The 25,909-nt window shown below is 51.9% G+C and overlaps 1 protein-coding gene across 3 annotated transcripts in view; it reads right to left on the bottom strand.

Annotated features, from left to right (window-relative positions):
* The window catches only part of SLC12A6 (solute carrier family 12 member 6), a 3,180,404-nt gene that overhangs the window by 2,146,158 nt on the left and 1,008,337 nt on the right, over nucleotides 1–25,909 (bottom strand). For all 3 annotated transcript variants that reach the window (XM_069633764.1, XM_069633765.1, XM_069633766.1), the window contains one exon: nucleotides 25,082–25,212. In XM_069633764.1, coding sequence (XP_069489865.1) covers nucleotides 25,082–25,212 — 131 coding nt within the window. The remainder of the gene's footprint in view (nucleotides 1–25,081; nucleotides 25,213–25,909) is intronic.

Genomic DNA, 25,909 nt, shown 5'->3' with positions numbered 1-25,909 from the left:
CCGGCGGTCTGGACTGTGTCTTGCCAAACATGCTTTGCTTTTTTCCAGCACCAGCTCCCTTGGTCACGGTGATGGCAAAAACAGGGTTGCAGGAACCCCAGAGAGTGTGATTGATCAGAGGAGTCAGGTTTCTAGGTTGACGATTGCCCAGGCATGGGCAGCCAGGAGGATGGTGTTGAGGTTCCGCTGGGCACAGCGTCTGCGTAACTATTCCTGGTCAAAATAAAGCCCCCGGAGTGACCCCCCCGCCCGCAGGGGTGTTTCGTTGTATTGGCGCTTCAGCTCCGATGCCCCGCGGGATCAGTGTAGGTGGGGGTGGCACGAGGGGCATCAATCTATGCTCCGAGCAATGTCAGTGGGGATCCCTGAGGATTGGTCCAGCGAGATACCAAGTGCAGTCAATGCGATCACGGTGGTCAGTTATGTGCAAGGAAGGCTCAGATGTTCAAGGTTGGACGCCGCCCCCAGCCAAGACCGCGTGGGTCGTACAGATAGTGCGGTGCAGCTAAAGCATTGCAAGGCTGACCCAGTGGAGTTAATCCCAACCCCGTGCGGGCGCGGGCAGCCCCCGGATCTCATATCCGCCAGCTACTTCAATTGGCGTTGGTAACAGGTGGCGGCCCCACATGTGCGACCAGTCGCGTTAATTATCAGTGGCGACATTCAGGGAGTCCAAAAGTTTATCGACCCAGTGATGGAGGTGTGCAGTGGGTGCGTTCACAGGCGGGCTATCCCGCACTGGCCCAGTGATCCCACAGCAAGTTTCAAGTGTTCGGGGGGATGGGCAGCAGGTCAAGGGGCATCAGAGTAGCGCCGGCCGGACAAGGCCGTAGTAGGTGTCCCAACAATCCATGGAGGGGGGGGCAGTGTCACAGCAGATCAATGCATCAAGGGCCCCAGCGCCAGCCCACGCCGATCAGATGGGCCGGCGGCGCTCCAATCGACGCAGATGTGATGGATGGCGGGCCGGTAGGCGCGCCAGCGGACGCTGGGGCCGCAGCACAGCACCGCAGAAGCTTCACCCCTACCTCCCCGCATCCCCTACCTTGTCGTGGAAGGCATCCAGTGTTCTTTAAGGAAGGGTGGCAGAGGGCCAGGCAAGCGGTATACAGGCGCGGGGGCCCGCGCCGATGGCTCCGACCCCCGCAGCGCGAGGTCCAGATAGCGGGAGATCCGGCGCCTTCGGATGTCTTCTGAGTCGGCGGGGGGAGACAGCAACAGCTCCGGGCAAGGTGTTTGGAGGTCCCAGGCAATCTGCAGCAGTATGGCGGGGGGAGCGCAGGGTGATCCCTGCCGGTCCACAGCAGTTTGGCGCACTCCGAGGGCTCGGACGCCCCTCCCCCACGGCGGCCTGCAAAGCCGCGCCCTCAGGTGGCAGAGAGCCGCGGTCTCTGGAACCACGGCGCGGGCGAGCCAGGCATCCGCAGCCCCAGTTCAAATGGGAGCCACAGCCCAGCCCCCAGAGAACGTCCAGGTCCAAAAGTCCGCAGGGGTGCAGCAGAGATGTTTCCAAGAAAAAGGCCCTGTCAGTACAGAGTGGATTCCCCTCTCTGAGCTTTTGCCCGATCTCTTTCCCCACTCTGGGGCTTTTTGTGTTGCTCCCCACCCTGGGACACCCTCTTGGTGCACTCCCCACCGCAACCCTGGGACCCCTCTTGGTGCACTCCCCACCCTGGGACCTTCCTTGGAGCACTCCCCACCTTAGGGGTCTCTTGGTGCTCTCCCCACTTTGGGTGTTCTCTTCCTATTCCTTGCTTCATCGGCCTGCTCCCGGTTCCTCGGATCCACTGTGTCCCTTCTGCCGTGCGTTGCTCCTCGGGAGGGCTGCAGAGTCTGTTTGATGCAGTGCTGCTTACGCGACTCGTCAACTGAACTCAACGTCTGTCCCCTGGGGGCTTCGCTTGGGACTGTGGCAACAGCTTTTCCTGCCTGTCAGTCTCTCTGCTCTCTTAGGGTTCTTGCTCTCTTCCGCTTGCTCCTTGTTCAGTGGGTGCAGCTGCCTTTCCGCTGTGCCGACTGCAGGTTGGGACGCAACGTCTGGCAAACTCTTCACTATGCCTTACCACACATCAAACGTGGCTTTGGCTCCCTCGAGCTGCGCAGGATTCTCCTTACGCCGCTTCTGAATGGCTCTTTTTCAGATGCTCCTCCAAGGGGCTAGGCCATCCACTGCCCGACGGTTTCAGAGAATGACTGGGGATAGTTGTGGCCAGAAACCAGCCCTTACAACAGGAAGTTTAAGAATATCATGCAACTCTGCTCCCACATAAACCAAAAAACTTCTTAGGGGTTGCCAGGGGGGGTGGGGTCTTAGAGCAACTGTGTCCCTTTCTGGGATTTTCCTGTCCCATAAAGGGGGGATTGTCAGCTCCAGAATAATCCTGCTTTCCCCATCCCCTAAGGGGTGTTCAGCATAGTGGGCTCACCTCAATAGTCCCAAAGGGGGTGGCTCTCCCTTGGGGAACAAATACAAACTCCTTGGCTTCATCACACAAGGTGATGGCACATGTTAAGTTGGTGCTTCTGACAAGTGTGCAAAACGCTTTCCAAAGCGGTAAAATAGAAAATTAAAAGCAGTGTAGTAATTTTAATTCTGTAGTAATTAAAGCAAACATTCATACAGCTTGGATTGTCGGTAAGACCAAATCTGGCACAGTATAGCCTCCCCTTGGACACCAAGCAGTGAGGCATAAACGTGCTTCAAGAGCACAAAAGATTTGACCCAACAGATGGCAATTATTTTGTTCTAGTTATCTGGTAAAAAAAAGCAACAAAATAAAATAAACAGAAAAACAAATTGGACATTTGTATGGTGCCTATACATCAGTATTTCCAGGCGCCACAAGACAAAAAAGTGGGGGGGGGTTGGGGAGGGTTAGGCATGGGGGAGGAGACCCAAGCAGAAAAACAAAATACTGGTTGTACTAGGCCTTGTGATACTCATACTGTGCAAGTTTAGAGACAAAAGGAGCAAGTGCGGGAGTCAATAGGGGAAAGGGATGGGGGGCTCAGGGGAGGAGGGAAGAAGGTGAGTTGTAGGAGTGGCGGGCTGGGGGGGGGGGCAAGGAGGCTGGGGAGCCACAGAGGGCAAGTGCAGGGGAAGAGGGAAAGGAAGAAATGCAAAGGGAGCCATGACAGCAAAGTGCAGGGAAGGTGGGAAAGGGAGAAGTGTGAAGGAGGGGTGGACCAGATTCAGGATGGTCAGGGAGGAGTACCGGAAGGCAGTGCTGGAAGGGATGCTGTGGGGACAGGGACTGGTCAAGGAAGGCCTGGACCCTGTAAGACTAATAAGGGACTAAGCACCAGTCGCAGAGGGACATTAGCCAAAGGTCGAAGGGGGCGGGAGCAGTGATCCTATACTTTTTATTTTTCAGTTTCACTGTTCCTATACTTTTATTTTAAAAAGAAAATGTTCCGGCAGAGGGCGCTAGAGAGCCGACCAAGATGGCGGCCTCCCTGTGAGCTCCGTGAAGCTCCCCCGAGATCCTGACAAATCGCAGCTATCGTGATGGTGATATGAAGCCCTAACGCCAGCAATATATAGACTAAGCGTTTGCAAATCCAATTCTGCGTTTAATCTGCATGTGATCTGACGCTTCGCCTCTGAACACACAGCGGAAAGGACCCCCCTCTCCTCTTGCAGGCCTGAAGACGCAGCCCCTGCTCGGGCCGGGGGAGCGGGAAGGCAGCCGGCTGGGAGGAGCCTGCCTCCCGTTTGCAACATCCAAGCAGCGCCCACTTCAGGATAAGCTCCGAGACCGCTGGATGGGCCCCGCGGTCACCGCTGCATCCGGGTGCGGCCTGAGAAGAGCAAGCGGCTCAATATCGGCACCAGGAAGAACGTGGAGGCAACCGGCCGTGACCCGCAGGAGCCCAGGTACGAGCGTCCTGCGCACCCCTAAGCCACATACACACGCACAGCAAGCAGGCAGAATATCCCAATCTCCCCCGTGCGACAAGCAAGTAAGCGACAAGTCTCGAGGCGGCATCGGCCCGGAGGCCCGTTCCCTCAAGACTCAAGCAACGAAATATAGCGGGGAGCCCTGGTGGCCCTGGGGTTCTGAATATCCTACTGAGGTACTGTATACAGACTTGAGTCCCGAAAGTCTGCCACAATGCCTCCGGGGACACAGCCGGCCCTATCCACAACAAGAATGGGGAAAACCGATAGATCACAGAGAAAGCTGACCTTGGAAAGCTGCTCCTCCACCAAAACCGGGCCCCCCAACAGTAGATCGCAATCCCCCACCCAGGACCCACCGCAAGACGGAAAAGCGACGCAGGAATTCGACATCAGGGAAATACTACTTGATCTTAAAGCCGGGATAGGTGGCCTGGGAAGCCAGCTGGATACACACTCCTCCAAAGTAGACCAGCTCCAACACTGGTTGGACAAGCACGCTGACCGGCTGCATGCAGTCGAGCAGAGGGTCTCCGACCTGGACGACGGGGCATCAGCCCTGACGACCAGAGTGTCCTCACTCGAGACGCAAATGAGAGTGGTAATGGCCAAAAATTAGGACTTGGAAGGTCGCTCCCGGCGCAATAACATAAGGATTGTCTGAGTCAGAGAGCACCAACCGTCTTCCAAGATGGAGGACCACGTGGAGATGATCTGCACTGACTTGTTTGCCCCCGAGATCCTGTCCAAGCTTTTTGTAGTTGAAAGAGCTCACATAATTCCTAATTCAAGACCTATCGCGGGAGTGAACCTGCGTCCCATCATAGCTAAGCTACTAAACTATAAGGATCGAGATGCAATCCTCAGGGCCGCAAGGGACAAAGGAGACCTACTGTATGAGTGAGATAAGATACAGTTTTTCCCTGACTTTTCGCAAGCAGTCCAGACACAGACGGTCGTTCACAGCTGGGAAACGCAGGCTGCAAGAAAACCAAATTCAATATTCGATGCTATTCCCGGCAAAACTTTTCATCCAATTCGAGGGAAAAACTCGGTTTTTTAGCACGCCTGAAGAAACAAGCGACTACCAGGATCGCGCTGGCTGCAGACCAGCCCAAAATAATGGTCTCCCACAAAGAGGATACCAACCAAGAAGAGACCCGCCATAAAGTTACCTCTGGACGCAAAAACAAATCAAAGGCTTCCTTTTTCCCTCGTCACAATAAATCCATCATCATGAAATAAAAGCGTAACAGTGGAAGGGAGCAAACCTCCTCTTGGAGGGCTACCAGCGCCCCTTGCACAGCAATGTTGACAGTTTGTTTTATCAGGGACTGTTCGTCGTGGGCCAGTTGGGGGTTGCCCACTCAAGGGAGGGGTACGAGTTCAGTATGGCCGCCTTATACCCCGCATTCCCATTCCACAACAATCACGCTACACGAAGCAGTCCGGCCAGAAGCCAAGTCCGCCAGTCACTCATACGGATCAAGTCATCAGTCGCAATATCCGGACCTGTCAAACATGAATTCACCAGATCTCTCTGATGACAGTGCCAACACTTAAAGTCGCCACTTGGAACATCCGTGGGGGCAACCAGCCAGCGAAAGCAAGGAGAATCTTCCAGTACCTCCGCAGACACAAAATCAACATTGCCATACTGAAGGAAACCCATCTCTTGCCACAGTCGGAACTGCACTGGGCCAAATCCTGGGGCTGTCACAGGTATTTCTCATCGTACTCTTCCTACGGCAGGGGAGTCGCAATCTTAATAGACAGGAGAACGAAGTTTAGTGTAATTGACTCGCAGAAAGACTCTGAGGGGAGAGCCCTGCTGGTGAGGGGGATAATCGCAGGAAAGGAAGTAATAATTGTGAACTCCTACGCACCAAATACCGACAGCCCAAACAACTTTAAATGGGTGATGTCCCAACTACGAAAGACCAATGCAGCAACCATTATATGGGGAGCGGACCTTAACACACCAATTGATCCCAGACTTGATAAATCCCACAACACAGCGGGGAATCGTCCAAAGCCAGTGCTCAAGTTCGCAAAATCTGCCAGACTTTTGGCCTATCCGACACCTGGAGGCACCACAACCGAGATGCGAAGGACTACACATTTTACTCCGCCATCCATAACACCAGCTCCCGGATTGATTACATCTTGGCGTCCACCCACAGCCCATTCGTCTGGGGGATGAGTCAAATTTTGCCACGTACCTTGTCCGACCACTCAATGGTCACTCTCAACATCTCCCTAGCGAACACAGCAGTCCCCGGCCTAAACTGGAGATTCAAACCAGGCACACTTGCCGATGCAGTTTTCGCAGATGAATTGCGCAAAGAAATAATGGCCTTCATCGAGACAAACGAGGGCTCTGTTGACTCGCCCGGTACCACCTGGGAAGCTCTAAAGTGCTTTGTCTGTGGCATATACCTAGCTAAAGAAAATGGCATACTAAAACAGATCCACAAAGAGTTATCGGACAGTGAACAACGTCTGAAGACACTAGAGCTCCAGGTCCTCACTACCCCAAACCCTCGCACCCAAGCCAAACTAAAGGAAGAACTTCTGAAGTTCAAGGAAACGGTTGAACGAGAGATAAAATTCTTGGGTCGCGGTCGCCAGGTCCGACAATATGGGGAAGGATAGAAACCGGGCGCTTTGTTAGCCCGGCTGCTGTCGATGGACAGAACCCTGACTCGAATTGAATGCGTGAAAAACGATCAAGGGCAGCGAGTGTACATGGAGGAGGACATTGCTCTCACATTTCGGAACTTCTATCAGAAACTTGACACCTCCACAGGTATCTCAGATCCAAAAGCTATACAAGAGTATCTCGACGACACCCAGTTGTACTGGGTGGAGGCAGACCTGCAAGAACCACTGAATGCACGGCTGACTGTGGAGGAAATTCTGGAAGCAATAAAATCCCTCCCAAACTCGAAAGCACCAGCCCCGATGGGCTCATTGGAGAGTTCTACAAAGCCCACGCGTCCATCATCGCCACACTCCTGCTTCGCGTTTATGAAGAAGCAATCTAACGTGGAAGCCTTCCCCCCACACTGCGCGAAGCCAACGTTATGGTGCTACACAAAGCCGGCAAACCCGCAGATGACTGTGCATCTTATAGGCCGATCTTCTTAATCAATCTGGACAATAAAATCCTAGCCAAAATACTGGAATCACGGCTCCTCCCTCTCATGCCGGCTCTGGTGATTGGAGACCAAGCCGGATTCATCCCAGGTCGCAGCACCACATACGGCATCAGGAGACTGTCCGGGGTCATTGAGGCCGTAGATCCAACGCTAAAAGCAATTGCAGTAATGCTCGACGCCGAGAAGGCGTTTGACTCTGTAGAGTGGCCATTCATGATGGCGGCGCTAAGGCAAATGGGCTTCGGCAGTTTCTTTATCAAGTTAGTATCCCTGCTATATAACGACCCACGGTCATATGTCTCCCTAGGAAACACTAGATCCACGAGCATATCAACAGAGCAGGCAACACAACAAGGTTGCCCACTTTCGGCCCCGATATTCGCCCTTATTATGGAACCCCTGGCATCGAGATTACGAGAAAACCACCTGTACCAAGGTATTAAACTGGGCCCCCACAGGTTGATTGTCTCTCTTTATGCTGATGACATTGTGTTGTTCGTCAGTGACCCCCAAGAGAATCTTAACCTTGTAATGCGCGAAGTGATAAGATTGGGCCAAATGTCAGGTCTCAAAATTAATCATTCCAAATCGGTAGTATTCCCCTCGACTCCCAATACAACTGAATTTATTGATGATCACGGTTTTAAATGGGAGCACTCAAAGGTGCGTTATTTGGATATTTACATGTCACGTAACCATCATGAGATCGACAAAAATAAGGGAATAGTTTCTTACCTGTAACTCCATTTCTCCAGCATTGGTATCTTTCATGGATTCACATGCTTAGAATATTCCCCGTCGTCAGACTGGGACCCCTCGCTACACATATATAGCCTTTTCCTATAGGAAAACTTCCGACAGTTTTGTGCCCTATCTACGTCCTTTTAGGACCCGCCTACGCATGCTCCGTAGGCCGTCCCAGTATGAGAGGCCCACCCCCGCGGCTCCCCTTCAGATTTCGGCCCCTCCAAAGTAGGAAGGGTTAAACTTATCAAGCAAATACATTGCATTCCGGGGAGGCTGGCGGGCGCATGTGAATCCATGAAAGATACCAATGCTGGAGAAGAACAAGTTACTTTCTTACCGGGTAACGTTCTTTCGATGGGATGGTCCGACGACGTATTCCATATCTATGACATGTAATTACCACAGCTGTGCTGCTTCGGAAACTTTTTCGGCGTCTGCGTCCTGCGTCGATGACGTCGATGCGCCGTCGTCGAGGACCTCCTCCGACGTCCAACGTCATCCGATGTGATAAGTAGGACGCACGACGCCCATAGCCTCAGTTGTAGTTTTTTCCCCCAGAACGTGTGACATAAGTCAACTGCCAGTCAGACACAAAGCCTTGCGGAACGTAAGCTGCAATCGCAAAAGAAATTCTGCAGCGGGGAAGGCAGGGCGGGAGCGATATGGAATACGTCGTCGGACCATCCCATCGAAAGAACGTTACCAGGTAAGAAAGTAACTTGTTCTTCGAGGGGATTGGGTCCTCCGACGTATTCCATATCTATGACAGACTCCCAAAGCAGTACCAAAGCAATGGAGGAGGGAAAGAATTTAGAATCAAAATTTAGAATAGCCAATCAAATAGCAGAGCAAAGGACCGCCTTGCCAAAGGCCAGATCCTGTGCTCGGATGGAATCGAGGGAATAGTGACGTACAAATGTATGTACTGAAGCCCAGGTGGCTGCATCACAGATGTTGCGAATAGGAACACCCCTCTGCAGGGCAGTAGACGCAGCCATACCCCTGGTAGAATGGGCCCGCAAGCCAGCCGGTGGGTCCTTACCCGCCAAGCGGTAGCACTCCGAGATGGCCAAAATAATCCAGCGAGACAAAGTCTGTTTCGTCACAGCTTGCCCCAAACGCTTTCCAGCGTAACAAATAAAGAGTTGATCATCCACTCTGACCCGGGACATGCGTGAAACATAAAAGCTTAAAGCTCTCCTAGGATCAAGCCTATGGAGCCTCTCCTCTTCCTTACCAGGATGCGGAGGAGGATAGAATGCCGGAAGAACAACCTTCTGGGCCAAATGAAATTCCGTCACTAACCTTCGGAAGAAAAGAAGGACGAACTCTAAGGACAACCCTGTCCTTGTCAAATACAGTGAAGGGAGGCTTAACTGAAAGTGCCTGTAACCCACTCACTCTGCGAGCGGAAGTAACCGCAACTAAAAACACAGTTTTCAGAGTTAACAGCCTCAAAGGGCAAGAATGTAAAGGCTCAAACGGAGCACCCATAAGAAACTTAAGAACAAGGTTTAAATCCCAACCGGGCACCAGGAAAGGTGACGGAGGGAACACATTAGTGAGCCCTTTCAGGAACTGTGAAATCAAAGGGATTTTAAAGTAAGAACACTCTTCAGACGAGCGCTTAAAGATGGACAGCGCCGCCAGGTAACCCTTAACGGTACCCACTTGCAAGCCCCTGTGGGCCAAAGAAAGTAAAAAGGACAGAACCATGGGGATGTCGCATGCAAAAGGATCCACATTCTGAACTCTGCACCAGTCGCAGAACTTACGCCAACGGCAACGGTACAGAGACTTTGTTGCTGGCCTTCGGGCCGAAAGCAACACCTCCATCACGTCCTCAGGGAGGTCCCAATCCTTATACCTCAACCTTTCAGAAGCCAAGCGTGAAGGTTGAGGGATCTGACCTCTGGATGGAGAACCTGACCCCCCTCCCGTGAGAGCAGATCGTCTCGGTAGGGAAGACGACGTGGAGGGCAGATGGATAAGTCGAGAAGGTCCGGGTACCACGTCCTCCGAGCCCACGCCGGGGCAATGAGGATCATCCGGGAACCGAACTTCCGTAACCTCCGCAGCACTTGCGGGATGACGGGGACTGGAGGAAACGCGTACAGCAGCGGGAATGACCACTCCACCACGAACGCGTCTCCTAAGGCTCCTTTTGGAGGAAATTCCTGCGAGCAAAACCTTTCGCACTTCCGGTTGACACTGGAGGCGAAGAGATCCACTTGAGGGGTCCCCCAAAGGGCGAAGATCTCCAGGAGAATCTCCTGAGCCAACTCCCACTCGTGAGAGATCGCGCTCTGCCTGCTCAGAGCGTCCGCCGTCACGTTTTCGGCTCCGGCCAGATGAACTGCCGAGATCGAAACTTCCTGCTGGATGGCCCAGAACTCGAGCTGCATCGCCTCCCTGCACAGAGGAAGTGACCCTGCCCCCCCCTTTTTGTTGAGGTAGTGCATGGCCACTGTGTTGTCCGTCAGGATCAGGACATTCTTCCCTCGCACAGACGGCAGAAAAGCCTTCAGGGCTAGCCTGACGGCCCTCAGCTCCAACAGATTGATATGGAGTCTGGACTCCGACGGAGACCAACGACCGCTGACTGTCTACTCGTCGGCATGAGCTCCCCATCCCGTGAGGGATGCGTCCGTCACGATCGTCACCTCCGGCCAGGGAAGCCAAAATGGAGCCCCCTTCATCAAGTTGCCTTCGACGGCCCACCACAGAAGGTCCCGGGCGACCGAGGACGGCACCTGAATCGAGTCCGACATCCTGCCGGAGGACTGCGACCATTGCATCTTGAGTGCCCACTGCAAAGATCTCATCCGCAGGCGAGCCTCTGGCACCAGAAGAATGCAGGATGCCATGAGGCCGAGCAACCTCAAGAACTCGAACGCTGGGAGTGTCTGGGCATGCTGAAACTTGTGCACCATCTGCTGAATGTGAAGAGCCCTCACCTGGGGAGGAAAACACTGCCCCAGGGAAGTGTCGAGCACTGCTCCGATGTACTGGAGCCGCTGTGTTGGCGTCAAATGGGACTTCTTTAAATTGAGGGAGAAGCCCAGCCTGTGAAGGGAGCGACAGGTGACCGATAGATGATCCAGGACTTGCTCGGGAGAGCTCCCCCTGATCAACCAATCGTCCAGGTAGGGGTAGACGTGAATCCCCCCCCTTGCCTGAGATGCGCTGCCACCACCACCATGAGCTTGGTGAAAACCCTCGGGGCGGAGGTCAATCCGAACGGCAGGACCCGAAACTGAAAGTGCGAGTCGCCAACCGCGAACCTCAGGTACTTCTTGTGCTTGGGATGGATCGGCACATGGAAGTAAGCATCCTTGAGGTCGAGTGACACCAACCAGTCCTGAAGCTGAAGGGCCTGGAGGACTTGAGAGAGAGTAACCATCTTGAACTTGTCCTTCCTGAGGAGTTTGTTCAAACCGCGCAAGTCCATGATGGGTCTCAATCCCCCGTCTTTCTTCGAAATCAAAAAATAAGGGGAATACCATCCCTTGTTCCTCTCCGCTACAGACAACAGTTCTATGGCGCCTTTCTCCAGCAGGGCTTGAATTTCCTGCGCAAGGAGCGGATCCGGACTCTGCAAAGAGAGGTTCCCCGGTGGATTGTCGCGTGGCCTGTGCCGAAAGGGAAGACAGTAGCCGTGGGTTATGATCTCCAGAACCCACACATCTGAAGTAATGGTTTGCCACTCTACAAGATGCTGCGCCAGCCTTCCCCCAACCGGCGAACCATGGGACATGGCCTCACGACTGAGTGGGAGCGGCTGCGGCGTTACCTGAGGGCAAAGAGGCAACTGCCCGAGCGGCCTTGGCACCACGGGTACCCTGTCGTCCACCTCTGGTACCCCTGCGTTGGCCTCTTTGACTGCCAGCTCCTCTCGCTTTACTGAAGGATGAGTAATAGCGAAAGGAACCACCCCTCCACTGCTGTCCCCTAGGACGAAAAGGCAGAGGTTGGCGAACTGCAGCGCCCAACGACTTCGCTGCAGCTTTTGAGGTCTGCAACCTCTCAAAGCTCTCGTCAGCCTTGCTGCCAAAAAGGTGTTCACCGTCAAAGGGCATGTTGAGGAGCCGGGACTGCACATCAGGAGCAAACCCCGACTTCCGCAACCACGCAAACCTGCGTATCACAGTGCTCACCGCCATGGACCTACTGACGCATTCAGCTAAGTCCAAACCCGACTGAACGGACTCACACATGGCATCCTTACCATCCTGGACCATAGCAAGGAAACCATCCGGTTCGTCCCCTTCAGGAATATGTTCAGCCGCTAACGCAACACAGTTCCACAGAGTGTGCGTGAAACGCGACAAGGCACAAAAGGAGTTGGCCGCCTGAAGCGCCATACCACCAGAAGAAAACACTTTCTTCGCCCAGCCATCAAAACGTTTGTCGTGCCTATCAGGATGGTAGGGTACGACGCCTGCTTCGCCGGGGCCATGGCCGCCTGCACTACCAAACTCTCCGGAGTGGGGTGCCTGGTCAAGTAGCAGGGGTCGCCACTGGCTGGACGGTATTTTCGCGACAAGGATCTGCCCACCGCCGGGAGACTCTCTGGAGCAGTCCAAGCCGCCGCCACCCTTCTCTGTAAAGCCATATGGAACGGCAGAACCGGGTCAGTTGGGGGACCAACATCAAGGATGTCTGTCAGATCATCCTGCACAAACTCCCCTGGGGGAGCAGACCATCCCAAGTACTCAGAAACCCTAGCCATAAGGCGCCGGTACGAGGAATCAGCATGAAAGCCAGGCTCAGGCCTACATAATTCCACCTCCGGAGAGGTGTCCAGTCCACTGGCATCATGCAGTGACTGTCTCAACTCGTCAAACTGACTATGGCCCGAGACAATTTCATCCGGAACCTGACTAGGAACCAGGCCATCAGAATCCTCATCCGCCTCTGAAATATAGTCCAGGTGGCGAAAAGAAGGCACTCTAGAGTGCTTGCTCTTAACCAGAGCCTTCCTAGGGGGTCCACCCGTGCCCTGGGGTACCTCCGACACGAAAGGCGTCGATGGCGTCGAGCGAATCGGCGCCAGCGTCGAGAGAACCGGCATCGGCGCCGAGAGGATCGGTGTCGACGTCGAGGAAATCGGCGTCGACGTCGAGGAAATCGGCGTCGACGTCAGATGCAGCGCCTCCAGAATCGGCGGCGTCGACACAGCCCTCGAGGCCGGAGCCCCGAGCATGTCCCTCGACGACCTGAGCGTCGACGGCATCGACGACTTCCTCGGAGCCAGAGCCTCGAGAAAGCCTGTCGACGCCCTCGACGCCACAGACGTCGATGCCTTCTTCGAAGACCTCACAGGTGCACACGGTCTCGAACGCGTCGAGGACCGGGACCTGGAACGGGTACGTCGAGAACGAGTCCCCTTGTCCGAACGGGACCTCTCCCGTGACTCGTGCCGACCACTCTTGCGAGCGGTGTCTCTCGACCTCACACGAACGACCCCACTCGGGGGCGCGGACGGCTGAGTACCCTGCGACTCAAGAATCGCCAGAATCTTCTTCCCGAAGGAAGCCCATTCCCCCGGCGTCGCATGGCTGGAGGGGTAAGCGACGTGCCGGGCAGAGCTCTCCGAAGAGGACCTGGAAGACGACCGGTGTCGCCGCTTCCGAGAATGCCTCGAAGAGGCTGAGGAGTGGCGAGACCGACTCCTAGAAGGAGACCCACGAGACTTCCGACTATGACACGGAGAGTCACCCCTCGAATCATCCGTCGAGAGCCCCGCAGACTTCGACTTCCGGGGCTTGGACACCCGACCTACCGACAACTTCTTCTTACGATCGCGTAAGGCTTTGGACGTGAGCGACTGGCAGTCGATACAGTCATCCGTGTCGTGGGCCTCCCCGAGGCACCAGAGGCAGGCGTCGTGCGAGTCCGTCACCGACATCTTGGACCCACATTCCCCGCACTTCTTGAAACCCGGACGCGGGGTCGAAGACGAAGTAGACATCTTCTGAAGGATTTTCACAAACGAACAGGTTCGAAGAACCGAGAAGAACAGAACTCCAAAGAGTCGAGGCGTTTAAACCGAGAAACACGAAGCAACACGTTCGCGGAAAAAACGGAACTGAGGCTATGGGCGTCGTGCGTCCTACTTATCACATCGGATGACGTCGGAGGAGGTCCTCGACGACGGCGCATCGACGTCATCGACGCAGGACGCAGACGCCGAAAAAGTTTCCGAAGCAGCACAGCTGTGGTAATTACATGTCATAGATATGGAATACGTCGGAGGACCCAATCCCCTCGAAATGGAGTTACAGGTAAGAAACTATTCCGTTCTCCAGCATTGGATCTTTCATGGATTCACATGCTTAGAATAGATTGTATAGCAGTAACACCTGAAAGCGGCGGTGAGAATGTAATGTAATATACCCTCACCATAAAACACAATGCATATGTACACCAGAAATAAGTTTACTCATATTACCGTACCCTCATAAAGCATACTGTCATCAAAAGGTAGAAAAACCAAACTCTCCACAGTGTGGAGCTTACCTTACTGAAACAGATGGCGCAGGACTGGTCTTCCCATCTGCACCTCGTCCGGATGCTGCCTGGCAAGGCAGTAGTGGCGGGTAAACGTGTGGGGCACTGACCATGCCGCAGCCTGGAATATGTCAGTTAGCGGAATTCCTGCACATAGTGCTCCTGAGGAGGACGTTGATCTTGTAGAATGGGCTCTAGGATGCCCTTGCAGCGGCCTTCCGGCCTTGGAGTGGCAAAACGCAATCGTCGATGAGACCCATCGAGCCAATCCTTGCTTAGAGATTGCTTTTCCCCTCGTCGACGGACCATATGCGATGAACAGTTGTCGAGTAGACCCGAGTTCCTGTGTACGATTTAGGTAAAATTTCAGGGCCCTCTTAACGTCCAAGGTATGAAGAGCTTTTTCTGCTGCCGATGATGGGGTCGTGAAGAAAGTAGGGAGAACAATGGACGAGTGTTTGTGATACACTGTCGGAACTTTTGGGACGAACGTAGGATTAGTTGCCAGGACCACCTTGTCTTTAAAGAATCTTAAGTATGGCGGGTCTACGACCAACGCTTGCAGTTCCGAGATTCTCCTAGCTGATGTGATAGCAATTAAGAATGCCGACTTCCACGATATGAATTTCATGTCCGACGTGGCCATAGGCTCAAAGGGTGGTTTCATTAAGCCTGCCAACACTATGTTGAGACTCCAAGTTGGTGGGAAACGTTTTACCGGGGGAAAAGTTCGAAATAAACCCCTCATGAAGTGGTGTAAGATTTGTTGGTAGAAGGGGCTCGAGCCGCCTGCAGAATTTTCTGACAATCCTCCGAAACGTCTAAAGCACCGAACTCCGAAAGGTCAGGAGCCAGGCTGCGAGGTTGAGACTGTCCGGGTCGTGATGCCACACCGTGTCTTTGTCCCGGGACAGTAGGTTCGGGACTCTCGGAAACGCTATTGGATGTTCCAGCGACAGGTGAAGCAGGTCGGAAAACCACGGTTGCCGCGGCCAGTACAGTGCCACTAGAATTACCAGGCAACTGTATCTGCGTATCTACTGTACTGTCCTCCGTATGAGGGGAAACGGAGGAAAAGCATAAAGGAACATGTCCGTCCATGGGAAGGAGAATGCCTCCCCCATGGAACCCTCCTGAGGCCATCTGCTTGCAAATTGCTCGCATTTCTCGTTTTCCTTGGTTGCGAAAACGTCCAGAGGGGGGTGACCCCATTTCTCGAACACTTTCATCAGCTGAACTGTGTCCATTTCCCATTCGTGTACCTGGGCCATCCTTCTGCTGAGGGAATCTGCTTGCGAATTCCTCACTCCGGGGAGATGGTGAGCCACGATGGAAATCTCGTGCTTTAATGCCCAATGCCATGTTTTCTGGGCCTCTATAGAAAGAGTTCTTGATCGCGTCCCTCCTTGTTTTCTCAAATAAAACATGGCCGTCGTACTGTCCGTCAGCACTCATACTCGCGATCCCTTGATGTGTGGTAGGAATGCCTTCAAGGCCCATCGTACTGCTCTGAGCTCTAACACGTTTATGTGTAGGAGTGACTCCGTTTGAGACCAGCGACCTTGTGTTTGAAGAGTACCCATGTGAGCTCCCCATCCGTTTAGGGGCGCATCCGTGACTATGGTTCGCTGAAACTCTGGTTCCTGTAGGGGTACACTGTTGTTCAGATTGTGGAAACTCTGCCACCACTGAAGGGTCCGAAGCAGCTTGTCGTCGTTGATGGTTATCTTGTCTGACCACGATCCTTGGGCCTGTGTCCATCGGTCCGCGAGGAATTCCTGGACTGGCCTCATCTGGTGACAGTTTGCCACCAGATGGATGCAGGATGCCATGGCTCCTAGGACCGAAACGTATTTCCTCACCGAGAGCCTGGTGGTTTGTCGTAGTCGGCTCGTCAGCCGATTGAGTTTTGAGGTTCTGTCGAGAGAAGGCTTCACTAGCCCCGACTGGGTCTCGAACTGTGACCCCAGGAACACCAAAGTTCTCGATGGCCGCAGAGGATTTTTCGAAGTTTATGGCAAATCCCAGCTGTTGTAGAAGCTGCATGGTGGCTTGCAAACTTGTGTTGGTCGACGCTGGGGAGGATCCCCTTACCAGCCAGTCGTCGAGGTATGGTTATACGTGGTGGCCTTGCTTCCTTAGCCAGGCCGCTACTGGGGCCAGGCATTTCGTGAACGTTCTGGGGGAGGTCTTGAGCCCAAAGGGAAGAACCGTGAACTGGTAGTGAGTCCGGCCTATTACAAACCTCAGGAATTTCCTGTGTTTCCGACACATTGGAATATGGAAGTACGCGTCCTGTAAATCCAGGGACGCTAGAAAATCCCCATCTTGAACGGCTCGGATCACGTTTTGCAGCGTGAGCATTTTGAATTTCAGGCTCTTTAAAGACTTGTTGAGATCGCGTAAGTCTAAAATGGGACGCCATTTGCCGTTCGGCTTTTTTACGACAAAGTATCTTGAGTAGACCCCTTGACCTTTCTGTGATGTTGGAACTAATTCTATCACGCCCTTTGCTAACATGAGTGTTACCTCTTGTTGCAGTACCCTCAGATGGGAATGAGCGGTGAACGCAGGTGGAATGTGCGGAGGGCTGTGCTTGAATTGTAGAGAGTGCCCGTTTCTTATAGTGTCCAGCACCCATTGATCCGTCGTTATTCGTTCCCATTCGTCGACGTAGGCTGATACTCTTCCTCCCAGAACGGTGTGTTGTTCATCATTGCTGATCTTTATTTTGCTCGTCTCTCGACGACGACGGATAGGATGGTCTCTTCCTGGACGTCTGGAAGTTCCGGCGTCAGTTTGCAGTTTGGGAAGCACGCCTGTAACCCTGGGAGGGGTAAGCCGACCTACCAAAGGATCTGTCTCCCGACGCAGAGAATCTGGAATTACCTGAAGCCCCTCTAAAGGGACGAAAAGACTTGTAGCTTCAGCCACTCTGGAGGGCACCCAATGAATGCGCCGTGTCCGAGTACTCTTTCATTCCCTTTAGGGCCTCGTCTACCTTTTCTCTGAATAGAAGGTCTCCCTCAAAGGGCATATCTAATACTTTGTATTGTACCTCTGGTCTGAAGTAGGTACACTTAAGCCATGACTGTGGTCGTAATACGACCCCATTATTGACTTGCTTGAAGCCTGACTCAGCGAGGTCAACCACAATGTTTATTGCGTGATTGGAGGCTTCCTCACCCTCTCGGGCAAGTAACATCGCTGCCTTCCTATGCTCTTCCAGAAGATGATCCAGCAACAGCGCTAGACTGTGCCACATTTCTCTGTCGTATCTGGCTACAATAGCCAGAGAGTTTGCAGCCTTTACTGTGGTTGCTCCCACGGATAGCACCTTTTTGCCAAAGGCATCCTGACGTCTCGCTTGGTTTTCAGGCGGAGTCGTGCACTTGTGCTGGGCCTTCGCCTTCCTCGCCGCTGCCGCCGACACCACCGAATCAGGCGTTGGTTGGGAGGATAAACACTTGGGGGTAGACTCAGGAGCCTTAAACTTTTTCTCAAGGCGTCCTTTCACTGCCGGCTCTGAAAAGGGGTGATGCATTGTCTGCAACCCCTCCTTCCACACGTGGTCTAGTATTGGTATTGAGAACACAGATCTCCTTCTCTTACCCATGTGGTCGAACAAAAAACAGTCCTTTTTCTGTTCTTCCTGAGACAAACCAAATTCCTTACACGCCTTCTCCATCACAGAATGGAATGATGCAATGTCGTCCGGAGGGGACGAGTGAGCTGGGCTTCTTGGGGTTTCTAACTCCACCTCTGACTCCCAGGTTGGATCCATGGAGGGGGATGATGAGATATCCGACATGGCTCCCCTGTTAGACTCCGAATCTGGCAGCTCACCTTCCTCTTGGGGTGCCAGTGGTGCTGAGATTGGCGTGCGTAAGTGCGTCGGTGGACGGGACGGGCCCAGCGACAGGTGACTGTGGCAGGTTTACCTGAGGTAGTCTCTGGTCCAACGACTGTACTAAAGACTGACGCATGGATAGAATCTCCAACGACAAAACAGATTGAGGATTGAGAAGAGGGGCAGATACCGGAATACCGGATCCCCTCGTCGACGATTTGTCAACCACTCGTAGCCCGAGGTCTGCCGGGCCAGCTATTCTCCCGCTCTCGTCCTCCCCCGAGGACAGCGACACAGCCTGTTCTTGCAGTAAAGTATCCGGGGGGATCGGATCAAAAACTTCAGGCCTCCAGGCTTCCTGTAGAACCTCCGTTGACGAGGCCACCGTCGCAGTCGTTGTCGGTGGGACGGTGGATACCACATGCGTCAGTGGCAGGGTGGAGGCCGATGACTGGACCGCCGTCGACGACGGTGAGTTAGCAGGTGGTTTAGGCGGTCCTGCCTTTTCCACGCTTGGCCTGCCTTTACTCGACTCTCGACTCGTGGTCGATCTATGGTGATCGCCCGAGGAGGATTTCGGCCTTTCCTTGTCATGCTTTTTTGATGATGAGGATTTTTTCGACGAGGATTCTCTAGCTGAATGACTCCGAGATGACTCTTTTTCCGTTTGTTGAGATTTCTTCGCCGGTGGTTCTGACGAGGCAGCACGGTGTGATGTTTTCGACGATTGTGTGGAGCCTACCTCCGAAGGGGGGTATGCCCCCGCTCCATCATTCAGCCATGCCACCAGCCGTCGATTTCGGTCTTTGAGGGTCTTTTGAGAAAACCCTTTGCAAATGTCGCAGTTATCAGCTGAATGATGAGGGTGGAGACAGTATATACAATTCATATGTCCGTCCCCCTCGTAAACTTTTTTCAAGCCGCACGTCGCGCATGGACGGAACAGCACTTTACCTGACATGGAGAAACAATGTTTCTCGAACTCCAACTCCAGGAACACAACCTTATACAAAATAGGAAGACGACGCGAGGAGATCCCACTACTTTGGAGACGGTTGAAATCTGAAGGGGAGCCGCGGGGGCGGGCCTCTTATACTGGGACGGCCTACGGAGCATGCATAGGCGGGTCCTAAAAGGACGTAGATAGGACACAAAAGTGTCGGAAGTTTTCCTATAGGAAAAGGCTATATATGTGTACCGAGGGGTCCCAGTCTGACGACGGGGAATATTCTAAGCATGTGAATCCATGAAAGATCCAATGCTGGAGAATTATGTTGCCACGTTAAACTCCCTGCAGAAACGCATACACATGTGGAAATCGCTACCTCTAACGCTATGGGGTAGAACATCCTTCGCTAAAATGGTCGTTCTTCCTAAGCTTCTGTACCTATTCATAAACATCCCACTACTACTCCCCAAATCCTTTCTCCAGAAAGTCAAGTCAGCAGTCCTAGAGCTAATATGGGCGGGTAAACCGGCACGTGTCGCGTACAACACATTAGTTCTACCAACGTCGAAAGGAGTTTTAGCGCTCCCAGACATAGAAAAATACTATTGGGCGGCCCAGGCTCACTTCCTGAGCTACTGGTATATGACTCACTTTGTTCGCCCACACGTGCAGGTGGAACAAGCCCTGGCCTCATCTGACTTGCTAAGTTCCGTCATCATAAGTCAAATCCCAGTTCCATACAACACACTCAACACAGTCTTGTCTACATATGCAATCTGGAAAAAGATAGCGGCCAAATACGGTGTGGACGTAAGATTCTCCCCGCTATTGCCTATCAGATTTATTCCCGGCATCCCCCTCACGAATGAAAAAGTATTCCTGATATGGGCTGACAAGGTTGATGTCCACTCCTTTGGAGACCTGTTCCCAGAGAGCACCTTTCTAACCCCACAAATGGCCAAAGATAGGGGCGGAGACACCTCCCTGGATGTATTCCTTTACGTTAGACTACGCCACACCTTACACAAAATATTTCCCTCATTTACCAAACCCCCCACATGGGAGTTACATAACACGATTCAGGCGCAGGGGGAGGCGAGGTTAGTCTCGTTGCTATATAAATCCCTGATGGTCGATATTGGGAAACTCAACCTAAAACACAGCTCAAATGGGAAACTGCCATCCAGGAGACGATACCCACGGAGGACTGGTCCTATATCTTAAGTCAAATTCAAAAGGTCACACTAAACACTCGCTATAAACTAATACACTTCAATTTTGTACACCAAACATATTATACCCCAGTTAAGAAACACAAGCTTCACCCAGAAACGTCGCCCCAATGCGATAGATGCGCGCCGGCCCAGGCGGACTTCCTCCACCTAGCGTGGGACTGTCCTGGAATAAGGCATTTCTGGAACTCGGTCCTGCAAACAATTGCCGACATCATAGGTGAACAGGTGACCCCACTACCACTGGGGCCCCTACTGGGTCTCACTAAATACCTTCAACCCGCAGCACGTAAATTAGCATCCCTTCTTCTGGTGCTGGCATGAAGGAGGATCGCAATGTCATGGAGCCGAGGCCCACTACCCAAAATCGAAGACTGGAAAAAAGACATAACATACTGCCAGGACATTGAAAACGAATTTATAAGAACCCTACCATTGCATGCACTGCCCCCCGACATCTGGGGACCATATATTGCATACCTGCTAAATAGTAATGAATCTTCTGACTCCGATTCAACTAGTACCTGAAAGGGGATTATGGAACTAAAATCCTCAACACTCCACTGAATTTTTAAATTATCAGACTCTGATGAAGGACTGTTTCAGACTTTTTTCGTCTTGTGGAGGTGGGAGGGGTGGCGGCCTCGTAGTGGAACTCAGGATTGGGTAATGTGTTATTTTTCTTCCTTCTATCTTCCCTTTATTTCCTCTCATGCCCCCCTCTTTTCCCTTCTTCCCTTTTCCCTCTCCAATGGTTTTGACAGAGCACCATGTTGGTGCATTGTATTCAAAATTCAAAAATAAAGTTTAAAAAAAAAAAAGTTCCGGAACGGTTTCGTTTTAAAATAAAAGTGTAGGAAGAAGTTGAAGCTTGCACTTCAGTGCACTGAACATTCCCTTAAATAATATGTGTGTTTGTTCGGGGGTTTGGACTGTGTGTGGGAGGGGGCGCAGTGATGGGGTTTGCGGAGAGTGAGGCAGACTGGCAGGGAACATAGCTCCACTACTTCTTTTTGTACACTTCGACCACTGACATTAGCACGGGGGGAGAGGAATAAACAAACTCTTGAGAAGTTTGTTTCTGGAACCTAAGGAGATCCAGCTCAAGTCTGAAGGGCGGAGGGAGGCCATTCCAGAGGGAGGCTCCTGCCGAGGAAAGGGATCTACCTCCCACTCTCTGCTTGGAGAAGTATTTGACCGGCAGAGAGTTGGAGCTAGAGGACCGAAGAGCGGATCTACGTTAAAAAAAAGTATTCTGAAAAGCTCAAGTTTTGAAATTACGAAGCCTACTTGGTCGCAATTTGAAACTCAAGCTTGGGGGAATCTGTTCATTTGTCCCCCACGTTCCCCATAATGTATGCGGGGGACACCTCTGCAACCCCTGAAGCACATAATGCTGAAATAGGGGAGCAGGGGACACGCCAGCTCACCTAGTCCAGCATTTTGGGATTCATGATTTTCAACTATGCCGAAAACACGGATTCAGCATTATGTTTTCATTATTTTGGGGTAATACCCTGACAAACTCTAGCAGGGAGGTATTTAGGGAGACAAAACAGGATTATAGAGAGGTCCCAGGCCCCAGACAGCCTTGTGGACTATGCAATGGGTTTTGAATTTGATCCTTGCGTTCAATGGAAGCCAGTGGAGAGATTTTAGGGCTGCAGAGATGCAGTGCTTGGGCTTGACGCCAAGGATAAGTCTTGCTGCCCTGTTCTGAATTAGTTGAAGAGGGCAAAGGGAAGAAAGAGGCAGATTGAGGAAGATTCTGTTGCAGTAGTCAAGCCTAGAGAGAACCAGTGCTCTGTAGACATTGAGCTTCAGGGGGAAGGTGAGGAAATGGAGGATGCCTGGAAGGAGGTGGAGCTGAATGTTGGCCATCTTGGGAAGGTCCACGATGTGTGGAGAAAAGGAGTGAGAGGAGTGAAAGATGACCCAATGGTTTCTTGCCTCACAAGAGGAGGGGGGGGGGGGATTCCCAGAGAGGGTGGCCAGAGAATCTCAAAGTTGGGGCGAGGGGGTACAGGGTACAGGGAGCAGGTATCCCTCTCTGTCTTACTGGCATGAAGGCAGAGATCGTTAGCAGAGCACCACGCCTGAATAGCAGTCAGGGAGGATGGGGAGTAGATAGAGGATGGATGCTAGTTTAAAGGAAAGCTGACTGTCGTCAGCATAACACTGGAAGTGGGGATCGGGTGGGCCAGGGGGGTGGGGGGGGGCAAGGTAGATGTTGAAGAGCCATGGCGACAGGACAGAGCCCTACACAGGTAGAGAGTGAGGTGGAGGAAAGGAAAGGGCCCAATTTCACTTGGGAGGGTCTGCTAGAGAGGAAGGTGGCTAGCCATGCCAGTGCCCGTCCGTGATGCCTAGGCTATTTATGAGGCTAGCATGATTGACCGTGTCAAAGGCCAAAGGAAGATCAAGAAGTATCAGAACAGAGGGAGAGTTAGAGTCCAGGTTTGATAGTAGGTTTTCATGGGTGTTCAGGAGAGCAGTTTACATGCCTCTGGATGCTCTGAAGCCAGACTGGTGGTCGTGGGTGGAGGCAGGCAGTCAATTCAGTGTTGGGGGTCAGTTGGAGGATGACCAAGTTCTCCGTGAGTTTGCCCAAGAAAGGGGTAATAGAGATAGGGAGATAGTTGGCCAGGCACGAAGTGTATGCAGATGGCTTTTTTAGAAGAGGGTGCACTTGAGTGCTTGAGGGGTTTTGGAAAAGAGCCAGTGGCAAAGGAGTGGTTACAGAGGTCAGCCAAGGAAGGGGCTAGAGAAGAGATGTTGTCCTTGATAGTTCTGGATGAGCAGGGGAGCACCTGCTTGGAGGAGACTTTCATAGAGCGGAGTACTCTAGAAATCTCATCCGGTGCAATGGGAGAGAAGGGGAAGAGAAAGGGAGGGAGCGAGGGAGGGAGCGTGCCCAGGGAGGCAAGAGAAGTGGGAGGGTGGATAGGGGAGTAGATGACAGTGAGGACAGGATGAGGCAAGTGCAGTGAGCTGTGGAGAGGAGGAGGAGACTGCAGTAGGATTGGCAAGCTCTTGCAGATTTTGAAAAGTTCAGCTGTGCTGCTTGTTGCCCCAGAGATGAATGCTTTGACATTAGCCCTAGTGCCAGGCTAGTGTCAGGAGTGGCGTTATTGGGCACTGTACTGGCTTCTTCCCAGTTGATCTGGGGGTGCGCCAGGGATGTGTCCTGGCGCCTTTACTTTGTCTAAACATTAATGGGCTATTTAAACATCTCCTAAAATCTTCTCCAGATGTCCCAAAGTTAAGTGGCTGGTATTTACAGGTATTGGTGTATGCAGGTGACTGTTTTAATGGCACGCACCGCATGCAGAGGGCTCAGCAGGCTCTCATTTCTGAATACGCACAGTTCATGGAAGGCCTAGACTTCGTGGTGGATGAAGCCAAGTCAGCAGTGATGGTCTGTTGGAAGGGGACACGTCTGATCAAATTCAGGGATATACGCTGTGGGAGCAGTGTGATCCCCAGGGTCGATTATTTCAATTACCTGGGGGGCAGACTCCCTGCTAACTTTTGTGCTACCGCCCATGTAGCAAAGCAGGTGGCACGGTTCAAGCAGGCTCTGGGTGAGGTGGCTTCGGTTGCTAGATTTGGTATGGAAAACTGGGGTTTTGCTATTGTTAGTCCTGTTCAGATAGCAGAGAACCATTCTTTGAAGAAATTCTTTGGTTTGCCAGATTCAGCTCTAAATTTTGGCGTTTACATGTAACAGGGTTGTAGGCCTATTGGGGATGTGGTTTCTCTGCATCCAGTATTTCACTGGCTTAGGCTCAGGGGCAATGAGAAAGCAATTCTCACGCATTAACTGATCATTCATATGATCTCCAAAGATCGGGGTGGTAAGTTCCAATGGTTGTGCGATATTAAGAAACGAATGGATGAGATTAACATCGCGCAATTGTACCCACCCGGTAGCATGCTCTCTCGGGGCGAGAAAAGTGTGCACCACCCACTTCGAGTTTGTGGTTGTGAACAGAGAGAACATATCTTTGCTGAAACACAAGAACTGTGGTTTAATGGCCATCATGTCCCCCGGTGTGCAGAGATACTTGCTGTGGGCAGAACGCCGTGGATATCAGGTATGGATAACTAGGGCACGATTCAACTGCATCCCTCTGTGGGCAGTGGTAGAAGCCTGGTCTGGGGGTGAGGGGGTTTGCAGATGGGGCTTGCCCTATGTGTGAGGCGCCCTCTGAGAACCTTGCACACTTGGTATTTTGTCCAGCATATGCAAGGCCTAGCAGGCTGTTCTTATGGCCCCTATTGAGGAACTGGGCTTTGTGCAGTACCGGACGGAATTAATGCATTTGCTGGGGGCAGAGTCCCTGCATGCGGGCTGGTCCTTGCTCACATTTCTGAAATCTGTACTTTATTTACAGAAAAAGAAGTTGAGCACTTTGCTTTGAAACAAATTCAGGTATACCTACACATGTTTGTGTTACGAGATGTATATTGGACAATTTTTATGTACCTTAGCTGTAGTATGTAATGTCGTACTTGGTAAATGTATTAAATGTTCTGTATCGTTTTATGGAATGTTTTGTACATATCTGAATAAACATGATGATGATTTAAGTTTTCCTATACTTTGTAGTGCAAATAGAAAAGAATACTGTAAGCAATGCTGGCATTGTTTCAAATCTCCTATCCTTAACTAAGAAGGATGAAATATGATCCCAGAATTAGTGCTACCTTCAATCAAACCCTTACCAGGAAAATTTCAATGGCACCCAGGATATACATGGCAGCTGCGAAGGTCGTTCCAAGATAGAAGCAGAGTCCTACTGCGCCTCCAAACTCAGGACCGAGAGCACGCGATATCATGAAGTATGAGCCCCCAGCTGTGGAGAAAACAAGAGAAAGTGAGCTGTGTCCAACTGTGGGACAGAGTTGCTGGGAAAAGGAGAAAAACTCATAAGAGTGCTGGAAAACAGGGACAGAAAAAGGAAAATAGTGACCAAAGAATAGCGAAAGAAAGGAAAAAAAGAGTAAGAATAGAAATATTAGGAAAGGGAAACAAAAAGCAAGTAAAGACAGGCCAATAAGTATTTAGCGATGCAAAGAAAAAAAGGTTTTACAAATAAAAATAAAGTGCCCCTTAAGGATACAAATGAAAGCAAGCAAAATGGCAGCCAAAAAGAGGGCCCAAGTAGCACAGTAGAAAGCTACGTAGAAAGCTACGTAGGAGGCTGTACGGATTTGACAAGTAAATACAGCCTAATATGATGATAGAATACTTTATTCAAAATGAAAAGTTACTTACCTACAGCATTGATATCTTACATACATTCCGACGCTTTGAATATTCTGCCCGTCGTCTGGGGCTCAATGGTACATTATCTTTTTTACCAACTTAAATAAGCAACATCAGCTGCGACCAAGTATGCACAGTAACAGATTATGGCATTGAAAACCTATAACAATCAGACAGATCCCATACCCACAAGTTCCTAGCCCCGCTTTTCAACCCTACCATCCGTGTACCTGTCCCAACCTCGCTAACACTGTTTAGTGGTGCAGAAAAAGCCTTAATAAGGG

This window comes from Ambystoma mexicanum, chromosome 13 (assembly GCF_040938575.1).
Source record: "Ambystoma mexicanum isolate Mex_15411 chromosome 13, UKY_AmexF1_1, whole genome shotgun sequence".
NCBI lineage: Eukaryota > Metazoa > Chordata > Amphibia > Caudata > Ambystomatidae > Ambystoma > Ambystoma mexicanum.
The sequence above is the reverse complement of the archived record's forward strand: the minus strand, read 5'-3'. Positions and strand labels throughout refer to the sequence as shown.